Genomic DNA, 12,865 nt, shown 5'->3' with positions numbered 1-12,865 from the left:
TATATATATATATATATATATATATATATATGTGTATATGTGTGTGTGTGTGTGTGTATATATATATGTATATGTATATGTGTATATGTATATATATATATATATATATATACACGTTGGCTGTAAAAATCCAACAATTGACTACCAGATCTTGTATAGTGGAAAAATGAATACATTTGACGATTTTGAAATATGAAGGCCAAGTCATTATCCTGTTGGTTTGGTGCCCCTGAACATTTCTTGCATGTGGTTAATGGTGTGTGTTCACATTTCTCTTCGTCTCTCTGTCTCTTTTGTCCCAGGATACGATGCCTGAAGTAAGACAGAGTTCGTTTGCTCTACTGGGCGACTTGACCAAGGCTTGCTTCCCTCATGTCAAACCGTGTATTGGTAATTATCTCACTCCCTCTCTTATACACATTAACACATACAGTGCAAACATAATGTTCCATCATCCTCTTTTTTTTTACTTTATTTTTTTTAATTTGTTTGTGATGCTAACATTTCTTTTTTTGTGTGTGTGTGTGCGTGTCGTGCAGCTGAATTCATGCCAATCCTCGGGACAAATCTGAACCCTGAGTTCATCTCTGTCTGCAACAATGCTACCTGGGCCATAGGAGAGATCTGTATGCAGATGGGTGAGTGGGAGCAAATCTATTCTTACTCGATGCAGCTAAGTGCTTGTGCAGTTGAACATGAAATGATTACAGGAAGTGTATCGATGTGTGTTTGTGTCTATCAGGAGTGGAGATGCAGCCGTACATCGCCATGGTTCTGAACCAGCTGGTTGAGATTATTAATCGACCCAACACCCCCAAGACCCTGCTGGAGAACACTGGTACATGGATACACAGACATTTTTAATACTTTTATTTTATAGTTAGGACTGACAGTGCAGTTAATGTCATTATACCACGCGCTCGCTATTCTAACAGTAGTCCCGACTCTTCTCTCTCCTCCTCTAGCAATCACCATTGGTCGGCTGGGTTATGTGTGTCCTCAGGAGGTCGCGCCCATGCTGCCACAGTTCATTCGACCCTGGTGAGTGAATGTTAAATCTCTTGTTCTGCATCTTTCATTCTAAATACTTTGTGGTGTAATTGTAATTCACAGCATGGCAGTCGCCATATATCACACACTCAGCAGACACATGTGCTCTCTCCCTGTTGTCCTCTGTGGTCTCACCACATTCTCTCTTCTCTTACGTCTTTCCATTCTGCACATAATTATATTAGCTTATCCGCACTTGCAGGACACATTTGTGGCAGTTTTTTTATCCCCATCAGACAATGCACATTCATATTTGTTCTTACTTTTCTCATTTTCCCTCCTTGCTCTTTTGTGCGATCACATTATGATGCACGTTGCATTACAAGGGTTGCGGTATTGACATTCTTTAAATGAATTCTTGAAATGATTAGATTAAGCAAGCAGCGAGAATGAAACCCTGTGAGTTTTCTCAAGCTAAGAAAAAAGACAAATGTCCTCCCATGCAGTAAAATGACGAGACACTGGCTGTTTTAGTTTGTGCTCGCTTGTTTTCATTTTAGAAATGATCTCACAGACAAGATGAGAGAAATGGATTCTTTGTAGTGACAGCTTTCAGTTTTGTGGCTGCTGATTGTTGATAATTGCATGCTCCAGGTGTACGTCTCTGCGAAACATCCGAGACAACGAGGAGAAAGACTCTGCCTTCCGTGGGATTTGCATGATGATCGGCGTGAACCCAGGAGGTGTGGTGCAGGTGAGATATTGTACACAGTCTGTATTTGACTGGCAGCTATTTTAGGGCTTGATGTTGAAACCTTCCTCACCTCTTCCTCTGTGCTTGTTTAGGACTTCATCTTCTTCTGTGACGCAGTGGCCTCCTGGGTGAATCCTAAAGACGATTTGAGAGACATGTTCTACAAGGTGAGCGACTCACTGGGTGTGTTGATCAGATCAGGAGGTAAAAAGAAGGTTCAGGTCATATCCAGGCGAAAGTTCTTGTTTTGCCATAACCAGGAAAGCTGATTTTAATTCACCATGACATCATCAAACCCCCACCCCCCCACCGCTGCGTGAGTCACTGTGATGTGAGAGACCTCAGGCGAAGCAGAGTGTATTTATCTCAGCAACAAGAACACTGCTCTTATTCTGCAAAAAAATGAACAGACTCCCCCTCAGGAGCTCACCACATAAAGGCCCAAATGCTCTTCCTGCGAATTTTCTGCAAAATCCACGAATGCATGTTTTTACTTTAATCAGAAATGTCTGTGATGCTCCTATGATATTTCTTTGGAACATTTAACCACAGTTTCGCCCGCACGTAGTGACCCGAGTTAACCTCGTGATCAAGCCTGTTCTGCATCACTACCATTACACAGTTCGGTCTGAACTGACAGTGACTTTGACCTAATAACAAAAATGTACTGTACACACTTGCTCTTCCCCCGCTGCTCTGTGATGAGGCCAGCCCTGGCATGGTTGGAACAACTTGGCAGCTGTTTGGCTGCTTCTTGACACCATCAGCATTTTGAAACAACACTTTTTTTTTTTTTTGCAACAACATGCTGTGAGTGTGTGACTGCCAATCTAACAATAGGTACACTGGGAAAATATGTATGATGCATAGCAAATTCACTGACTTGCAGTCCATGGCTGGATTAACCTGTCAGGTGGTCCAGGGCAAACACTGTCAGATGGGGCCCCGAGTGACCCCCACCTCTGGCTCTGTGTGCTTTGTGTACCTGTTCCTGTCAAGTAAGGTGCACACAGAAGCCTGTGCAGCACAGCTTCATTATAATTCCAGACACCCACGAGTGCTCCTGTGCCTGCATAGATTATTGCAGTTTCATCTAACTCTGATTTATTAAAGCTGCACAAATCAATGTTTTTTATAAATAATGGGTAAATAACTTGAGTTAGAGGGTCAACCTGACAGGGAGAGATAATATGTCAGTGTTTTTTAAAAGATTTATAAATGCTGCTTTACAGAGTGTGTGCCATGGTGTGCAATATAAACTAAAATGACTGAGGTCTCGATATTGAGACAGACACTGTCTACATAACAGGGCCACAAGTGTAGCTATTAATATATAGATGATATATTTCAGTAGTTGAAATTTAATAACAAAGTTGCAAGTAGTCAAATAAACAAAAAACAACTGATTCGCAGTAAACTTTGGGGCTATTAGAGGATCCTGGGGCCCTGGTGCTTGTGCCCACTTTGCCCAGTTGGTAATTCAGCCTTGTTACAATCAATCAAACATTCAAACGCAGGACTCTGTTGCTTTTACGAGGCCTGGCCCCCTAGAGAACCAGGGCTTGTTTTCTGTTGCATTGGTACCACCAAGAGGAACGCTGACATGACATAAGCTGACTATCAAAGATTCTTATATTTCACTTTGACCAGCCGAAAAGGCATTACATTTCCCCCATCACATTTATGCTCATCAAAGCCTGGACTTCACTGTTGGTTCATCCGTTAGGAGCTGTTGTTTGTGTTTCATGTTGCCTGTTGTTTACACAGCTAGCTGTTTTTTAAAGATAGGGGTCCCTAGTGCTGCATTGGCTCCTGCGTTCAGCTAATCAATGTACACCTGCGTCACTCAGGGTTCATCTTGCTCTGGGAGAGTACTTAGTCTGAAATAGGAGCTAAAACGTCCCTCAAAATGGCATTCTAAGAACTTCGATTGTTCCTAGATCTTGAGGTGAGGACACAGTAAAAAGGGGAATTCTTTGTAGGGTTGGGCACCGTTCACATTTGAACCAATACCGGTACCTGGAAATCGGTACTGATACCCAACGGTAACTTTTTTTCTGTACTTTACTTTGACTGTAAAAACAAAAATGTGATTCTAGGGTACTACAAAAAGTACAATGCAAGAAAAAGAAATAAGATCAGATGTTGAAATTAACATGGTAGATCAGTGCTGCAGCAACCGTTCTGGCTCGATGGGAAGCCGGCAGAGCAGCTTACTGGCTTCATTGTGCTTCTCCCTCCTGTCTGAAGTTGAATCTGTAGGCTCTGCAAAGCTCTGATGCCGACCTTAGAGCTTCGTGACTAGCTTCCAGGCTTCGTGGCACTTCCGCCTTTTGCCTTAACCCAGGGTTCTCACTCAGATGTGCTCTCAGGTACCGATATTCGGCACAGATGGATTTAAAGTGAATTGGTTCTTGGTAGTACCAACGTAATTTGGTCGGTACTCTTAAAAGTACAGAGTTGGGTGTTCTTAGGACTATGAAAAAGGTCCTGAGCTCCGGTCTGAATATGCCTGTAGTTAAAGGAAGAACTTATCAAATCCTGGCCCTGCCTGTGAGAGTGTATGGTCTTGAGGATGTGCCTGAAATGAATCCCCCACATTCTGTCCGTTTCCAGATCCTGCACGGTTTTAAGGAGCAGGTTGGGGAGGAGAACTGGCAGCAGTTTTCAGAGCAGTTTCCCCCACTGCTGAAGGAGAGACTGGCAGCCTGCTACGGCGTTTAGATTCTCTACACCCACCCAACAGGTAACCCCATACACATCATCATTTAAACTCCAAGGTATCCAAATGTCCATCTTGAAATTAACGTCATTGTGTCCGCTCTCCCTTTTATCTGTCCTCCCAGGTGAGCCAGCAGGAGGAGGGTGAATGGGAAACTCATCCATCTGTGTATTGCACTGCCCTGATCTGGGGGGAGGGAGAGGGACGCTATTGGCCGCTCCCCCTGACGGACGGCCCCCACGCCCTATGTGTTTGTCCATAGAGGGAGGGTGGGCGGGTGGGAGGGTGGGACAGAGGGACACCTCTAGATTAACTAGGCAGGGACCCGACACAGAAAAACTAACTGGTAGGGACAGATAGAGAGGGACAGAGAGAAGGACATGGAGGAGAGACAGAGGGGATAGACAAGTTGGGACGGAGGGAGACCAGCAAGAGAGAAAGTTCAGGGAAAGAGAGGGAGGGATATCAGTAACAAAGCAGGGAAAAGAGCCACAGAAAGGTCTGTTACTGGGAGGACAGGGACAGTAGAGATTTTTAACGGGATTCTTAAACTCATGATAGCTTGACCGACAGAGACAGACCAACACAGACTCACACACATACACTTGCACACGCTGCACACGCAGTACATGGAACTGTAGGGCGGCACTATTATTTAGACTTTTTTGAGACCTACTACATGTAGTTAGGGACAGACAGACAGGGGTCTAAACTCTGTTCATTTTCTGGGTGATACTCTTTCTTTTCCGGGGGAATAGGATTCAATACGAATTACTTCATCTGTAGTCACTGAATTCTACTTAGCTGTAAGATAATCTCGCTATCCGCATCTGTGTTTCCTATCCTTTTTCTTTCATTTCGAACCAGAGTGCTGCTTCACAGAGCTATCCATCTATCAGACATATTCCTGTCACATTTTCTACCTGATCAAAACAGAGAGAGAAATAAGAGCAAGTGTCTTTCCTCGTGGCTTCACAGAAACCATTCCTCTAGGAGGGGAGGATTAGGGCTAACACATTTGTTTTCTCACCAGAGGGGAGAAAATCGTAGAAAGAAAAAAAAATCACATCCTTAGTTGTCCTCTTTGAGGTTTTGTGTGTGTGTGTGTGTGTGTGTGTGTGTGTGTATGTAAATGTGTGCGAGTGTGTGCATGTGCAGTTTATAAATCCTCACTTTGGCATTCTGTGTTAACAGTGTGTGAAATATGTATTGTTTTTGATATGGTACCGAGCTAAAACTTGACTCCCACCGCAATGTCCTTGGCACCTGTTAACTGTGACCAAGTGTTTGTGTTTGTGTTTGTGTGTGTGTATGTGTGTGTTGCGAAAGAGTGAGTGTGTGTATATGTTTATGTCTACATTCGTACTGATATCCATTTGATGCCATATTGATATCTTAAGTAAAACAGTGATTGGCAATGTCATTGTGATCTTTATAATGTTTTAAAAATGGTCCATATTCTTTTCTTTTCTTTTTTTTTTTTTTTGTTTTGCTGCTACTGATAATTTTTGTTTCTATAGTGGACTTAAATTCGCACAATAACGCAAAAATATTTGAATTAATGCTATTTTCAGTGACTGTTGTTTTTGCACTTTTTATTTTATTTTACCTTTTTTCTTTTTTTTGTATGGACTTTTTTTTTTTTTAACCTCACCCATATGATATGTCTTGACCCTAATGTCAGTGTTTGTCATACTGTGTTGCACTGTGAAATTAAGTGTCTTTGACTGGCAAAAATATTCCAATACTAAATGGCAAATAAAAACAACTTTGTGAAACTGGGACTAATCCGCACTTTTACAATGACTAACTTTGCCATATTGCTGAGGTGTGTGTGTACGTGTGTGAGATCCCGCATGTGTGTGTGAGATCCTGCATGAGTAGGTGCGCATGAGAACCCTTTATATTTTTTGGCGTATGAGCATGTGATAGCTAGATGGCGTTCATATGATGTGTGCACAGTAAAGGGGTGCAAACCAAGTGTTGTTTGGAAGGGTGTGTAGCCTGCCCCCCCAGCCTACTTTGTGTGCATGCTTTGTGTCTGCGTTTTCACTGCGTGTGTGCGCGAATGTTTGTATGTGTGTGTTGACGTATATTTTGGAGTAATATGATTGCCCTTTACACACCAACACACCACCTCAATTCACGAGAGGAGAGCACAATATACTTCAAAAAGAGAAGAGCTAGGACACTGCCAAAGAGCAATAGCCACTGAAATTTAAAGAACAAAGTAGATAAGCGCTGCTATTTCAATATTCAATACATGCGTAATGATATAAAAGTACAGGCAATGAAGGGCTTTTCAAATTAATCACGGAATAAGATTTTGCCAGCAAAATTGACTACAGGGATCTCTATTTTTTTCATTGACATTCTGTGTTTTCCAGCGTGCAGACATTTGGAAACAGTCAGACGTTGGCACTTGATTTGACCTCGACTGTGACCACTGAGATAATCAAATCAATCATTATCACTTCAAACACAAGACAATCTGAACCCCAGTCTAGTTCTATTTCCACAGTCTCCTAGTTCGAAGCTTGTACGAGAAAAATGTATTTGGTTGCTCGTTAATTTCAGTGTTTGTTTTTTTTAATTATTTGTGTAACTGATGCTTTTAGTTTCACAGACAGTGTTTGTATCTGACGGATCAGTGTACATTTTTCTTTGGATGATACTGTAGTCGCCTGCTTCAGTGACAGATTTATGAATGCAACCAGTTTGAAGGAGAGGAGTGGTGTGACAGCTTTTTGAATACGTGCAAGACGATGGGAACAAAGGAGGCATGAAAGGAGATGAAGGAGGAATGATTCTTTTTTTTCTAAATTCTGTTTATATAATGAGCATGATAATGTTGCAGTTTGGCTGACAGACTTTGGTACCTTTTGTTTTCCTGTGGGCTACTTTCGCCAGTCATGTTCCCTTTTTTTGAAGGTGGGAATGGAAATAAAATGCTTTCTTTTATATGATTTATAGTTTATGTGTGTAAAATCTCTGGATTTTTGAAATAAATCATGTCGTGCATGCTGAAGGCCGGATGATAGCGTTGCAAGTCTGGAGTTTTTTTGTGAGAAAAAGCAATTTTGTGCAATTTTGAGCAAGGCCTCAGTTAAAGGAACAGTGCGTTAGTGGCACCTAGTGGTGAGGACTGCAGATTGCAACCAGCTGAAACTTCTCCGCTATGCCAAGCGTCAACTCCCAGTTAGGATTCCTTTAGTGATCATTGTTCGGGAGGTTTTTCCAGGAGCCAAATTATTTGCAGAGGTCTCTTCCTCTCAAAAAAGTGGACCCTGTGATTAAAACTGGTAAAACGTCTGAATGAAGCCGTTTCATGTCACAAATAAGTGTTTCTCTGATGCCGTTGGCACATTGCAGACAGGTTGCTAGCCCAGCACCCGCCAATATGGGCTCATCTTTTTTCTCTGATAACTTAAGTTTCAAGGCACCATTGTTTAGAAGTAATCTGATTGGATGTCAGATATCAGACAAATCTTGAAAATGGGTTGTTCAAAAAGAAAAATGTGATCACATAATCCATTCTTCGTTTTGCTCTGGACTAAACCTTAAGCATGCGTTATTCGAAACTCTTTGGTAAGATCAGGGGACCTCTGTTCCAAAAAAACACGATTATCACGATTATTTAACTGTTACATCAATAAAGTAGATAGCAGATTATCCATAAAGCCTTTCAGTACAGTAAAATTATATAAAAGGATGCTGTCCCCAAAAAATAATCCCCTAAATGGCTTTCAAAACCAAACATTTTTTTAAAGTTATAACCTCAAAGATCTCTGTTTTCTTCTCTTTGGCAGCACCTATGGCGATAAGTGGTAACTGCAGTGTGTTTGTTGGCAGGCTGTCTACATTGTGATGTCCAGTCCCACATAGAGGCCTGGTTATCCGGATTTGGTAATCTTGAGAAGTTTGTATCTGGATCACTGTGCTCTAATCTCATGTTAATTTAAAAATCTACTACAACAGTAAGATGTATTGACTGATCCTGGATAGCAAAACATGGGATTTCCAAAACTTATTTTGATCCAGATTTTTGATACACAAATAAAATAAAAATCTCCACAAGGAACCAACTTTACTCCACACAGACACACATTACACATATTTGATATTCCAGTGGTTTCCACTCTGTATTGAGTGGAGTTTTGTGTGTGTGAGATGAGACACTGAAACTCTCCACAGACGCTCAGCAGCAACTGAATCATCACCTCCATGTACATGCATACTGCATGATGTAACTTTGTGTTTTCTCCCTAAAACCTGAGCTGCCAGTTGCAGCAGGTCCAGTTATGGGATATTACTGGAAATATGCTTGAGTCCAGAATGTGGTTAAAGGACAAGGACCGCACACAGACTTGTTTGTTTCATCAGTCTCTTTCTCTTTATTTTAACAGCACAGTGCTGTACTACAGACGCCTCCATGTAACGAGCCAAGCAAAATGCTGATTGCAAATGCTTTTTGTACTTTTCCAAACATTTTCAATCATAAAGCATCCTAAAGGACAATCACATCATTGCTGATTAAGTCATCATCTGCACCACCTGCACTGCCGTCTGTGTCTGCTTCACATATTATGGCACCATCTTGTGGTCAAACAATACATCAGTCCAGCTAAAAGATAAACCAAAACTCAAAGTCCAATATAATTTCAAAACAAATTGTATAAAAAAAATAAATAAAGACAATTAGTTTAACTTCTAAGGATCTGTGTCCAGGAGTATGCCCCCATTGTTACAATGGCTGCCCTCCCTCTGGCAAAAATAATTGAAGGCTGATATTACTGTCTTTAAGAGGCTGTGGCACACTCACTTTAAGCTAGCATGAAGATAGTGGTATCTTGTGAAACTAGGCAACCTAAGGCATCCATTAGTACCAACCCTGCGAGCATAGCTTGTCAGGAAGGGTGCTAAATAAAACTCCAAATTTAGGCTAAATTTTGGTGAGGGGACATTTTCAAAGGGGTCCCTTGAACTCTCTCCTCAAGATGTTTGAATGAAAATGGGTCCTATGGGTACCCACAGGTCTCCCCTAAACTTAAGATGACTTGTTCCCAGTAAATGTTTTGTTCCTTACAATCAATGTGCTCCTTCAAATTAAAAATTAAAGTATAGCTGTCTTGTTAAGTAAAACAGCAACCAGCCTATTTGAAGAACCATGAATCATCTAAACATATATAGGTATATAACATTAAAACAGGATTGTTGTGGAACTCAAAATTTTAACTGTACTGGTATTAGTCTATGTACAACAGATAATTAGTAATATTAACCGTAAAATAAGAAACCAAGTTATATCAGTATGTAATTCCCTAACTCTCTATATAGTTTTTAACTAGCCTGTATACTTCAACAGCATAATAGAATCCCTGAAATGTAATTATGCCCTTTGGTTTTGGTGTGCCACCCCAAGATTTTCACTCCATGTGGCACTCTACAATGGCACAGGTTTTCATCATTGGAGACAGCTCTGGATGAGTAAAGAGATGAGATTTGATGTTGAACTTGCAATGTTTCTTTTAGTTAATGGCCCAGTGTGTAGGATTATTGACATCTGTTGGCAGAAAAGGTAAGAAAATAAGAATTGTTGTGTTGTTGTTACCTTAGAACGAGCTGTTTATATCTAAATACAGAGCGGAGCCTCTTCCAGAGTTCACCATATTGTTTCTACAGTCTCCCAGAGTGGACAAAACAAACACTGGCTCTAGACAGGACCATTCATGTTTTTTTGTCAGCCACCATCATTCTTCTACACACTCGGCACACTGGAGAAGTTTTAGTTGGTTGCAATGTTTCAACCTCACCACTAGATGCCACTAAATCCCACACACTAGACCTTTAAATCAAGAGATAAAACATACAACACTAAATCTGGATATCTGTGACTATTTGAATCAAAATTGTTACCACCTCATAATACTCATGCTTGTTTACCGTCTGTCTGGGAAAACACATTAGTTCTGCCTGTGTAGCTCCTACTTGGTGCATGTCTACAAACTATATGATAGTCCTGCCATCATGAGGTGAATGGAAAAAAATCATTGCTTGTTTAACTAATATGGTATGGTGGGCTATATTTAATATATCTTGAACAAGTCTACATGATTTTAGACATGCCTAAACTCTTGGAGATATCAACTGAAGAGATGTCTGCCTTCTCTTGAATATAAAGGAACTAGATGGCACTCAGCTTGTGGTGCTCAAAGTGCCATACATTTGAAACACACAACAGCAATGTCTCTTTCCAGATGGCATGACCCAGTTACTCAAGATAATCCACAGACTTTGTTGTGAGCATTTTCATGAAAGAACTATTTCCTTCACATCCGCCAACTGTATCACCATGAAGAAGGAAGCTTACGCAGGACTTCATATTGAAACCAAGGTTGTTTGGTCCCGGCTGCCTATCAAGCAAGTAGAGTTAGCCAACGTAGGTTAGCCTACTATGACAGGCTACAGTGTGGATACAAGGCCGGGTCAAGGACCTAATGATCAAAACATAACTTAACACGAATACTGGGCTTCCAAAAGAATGCTCACCGAACTGCACATTTCACAATATACTGATAACTGACATTCCGCGGTGGTTTTTACTCACATGCATAGGTATTCTGTTGTCTGTACAACAGCTGAGCAATCTGAGAAATTTCCCAGTGGAAGTCTTTTGTATCTGCACCTGAGATATTTGCTTTTTGTGTGCATTATGGCCATCTCTCCAGGAACAGGGATTTGTTGTCGGCCATGTCTCCACAGCTACTCTGAGACCACATACACAATGTGAATAAGCTGTAGGTCTGTCAGAAATCTCCCACAAACCACAGATCTGATTCATCTCCAGCGCCATAATTACAGGTTTCTATTACAGTGCATCTTTTCATCCCTGTCATGACATTAGGCCACTTGTGAATACCTCAAGGCTCGGGGTGGAGCTGGGGCAGTGTGAGCTCAGGAAAATCCCTAAGTTGAGACCTCCTCACCATCTCCACCCCATTATATCACTATATCACTCCTGTATTCAGATATCGCTATAAAGCACACACCATCACATGCAGTATAGAAGGTGAGTTTTTGGTTACTATTTGAGACAAAAATGTGGTGCATCTGATACAGTCATGTTTTGACATCAGATATTGTTTAGAGAGATAAAAAAAATAAGGGCACAGGAGATGAAGATAACATCTATATGCCTTTATTATGCACGTCCCTGTTTTATAGCTGCTGTATAAACTGATATGAACAGGCCTCTCTTGTTCTGCACCCATGTTGAGCCTTTTGTTTACATCTCAATGGATGTTGGCTATTGTTGCCGTCGGAGAAAGGGAGTAACTTCCTGAACGGCCCTACTTGTGGCCAAAGACAGCTATATGATCTGATATAAATCAGTGTCCATCATTAGAATATTTTCAGGTCACTTGCAAACAGAAAAACAGAAGCACACAGCATGTTAACCAGAATGAAAGAGCACTGTGTCATGAAAACGTAATAATCATTCATGATAGCTAGCAGGTTGTTAGCTGGTGCTGTTAGCTGTTAATGTCACAGACAGGAGTGCTTTGTTACTTGCTAAGTTGAGGTAGCTGAAGATGATTGTTAGTGTGTTGCTTGGTGGGTTGCAGTGGTAGAAGAAGCATTTTCTAATCTTATCTTATCTTACTTTTTATGTAGGTAAAAGTTGGAGTACCACACTGTAAAATTACCCTGTTACACATCAACATTCACATTCAACCTATGTAAAATTCCAAGCAACAAAAAGTACTTTAAGAATCAAAAGTAAAAGTGCTCAGAAGCAGCAGATCGGCCCCTGACACCTTACTTATGGTCATGAGCTCTGGGTAGTGACTGAAAGAATGAAGTTGCAGATACAAGCGGCCAAAAGGAGTTTCCTCCGTGGGGTGGCTGAGCTTGGCTTTAGAGATAGGGTAAGGAGTTTGGACATCCAGAGGGAGCTTGGAGTAGAGCTGCTGCTCCTTCAGGTCGAAAGGGGTCAGTTGAGGTGGTATGGGCATCTGATCAGGATGCCACCTGAACGCCTCCTGTTAGAGATGGTAGGAGGCCCCTGAGCAGACCCAGAGCACGCTGGAGGGATTGCATATCTTGACTGGCCTGGGAACGCCTTGGGGTCCCCTAGGAGGAGCTGGAACGCGTTGATGGGGAGAAGGATGTCAGGAATGCATTGCTCGGCCTGCTGCCCCCGCAACCTGGCTTTGGATAAGAAAATGGATGGATGGATGGAAGAGACAGTTCCCCCCAAAATCCCTAATACATATTTTCCTCTTACTTGAAGTGTTATTTATCAAGCTAGAGCAGGGGTGTCCAAACTTCTTTTGAATGGGGGCCAGATTAGATAATATAGAAATACCTGGGGGCCAGCTGCTTCTCGTATCATATGA

General features: G+C 41.5%; 1 protein-coding gene across 1 annotated transcript in view; it reads left to right on the top strand.

Moving 5' to 3' along the window:
• LOC126390428 (transportin-2) overlaps positions 1-6,244 on the top strand; it is a 14,363-nt gene extending 8,119 nt beyond the window's left edge. Inside the window, exons 17-24 of the mRNA XM_050044733.1 lie at positions 303-390; positions 540-638; positions 743-838; positions 966-1,041; positions 1,645-1,744; positions 1,837-1,911; positions 4,361-4,490; positions 4,591-6,244. Coding sequence (XP_049900690.1) covers positions 303-390; positions 540-638; positions 743-838; positions 966-1,041; positions 1,645-1,744; positions 1,837-1,911; positions 4,361-4,468 — 642 coding nt within the window. The 3' untranslated portion in view covers positions 4,469-4,490; positions 4,591-6,244. The remainder of the gene's footprint in view (positions 1-302; positions 391-539; positions 639-742; positions 839-965; positions 1,042-1,644; positions 1,745-1,836; positions 1,912-4,360; positions 4,491-4,590) is intronic.
• Positions 6,245-12,865: the final 6,621 nt, after the last annotated feature.

This window comes from Epinephelus moara, chromosome 5, assembly GCF_006386435.1.
Source record: "Epinephelus moara isolate mb chromosome 5, YSFRI_EMoa_1.0, whole genome shotgun sequence".
In the NCBI taxonomy this organism is placed as follows: Eukaryota; Metazoa; Chordata; class Actinopteri; order Perciformes; family Serranidae; genus Epinephelus; species Epinephelus moara.
Note: the sequence above shows the minus strand (reverse complement) of the source record. Positions and strands in the feature narration are given on the sequence as shown.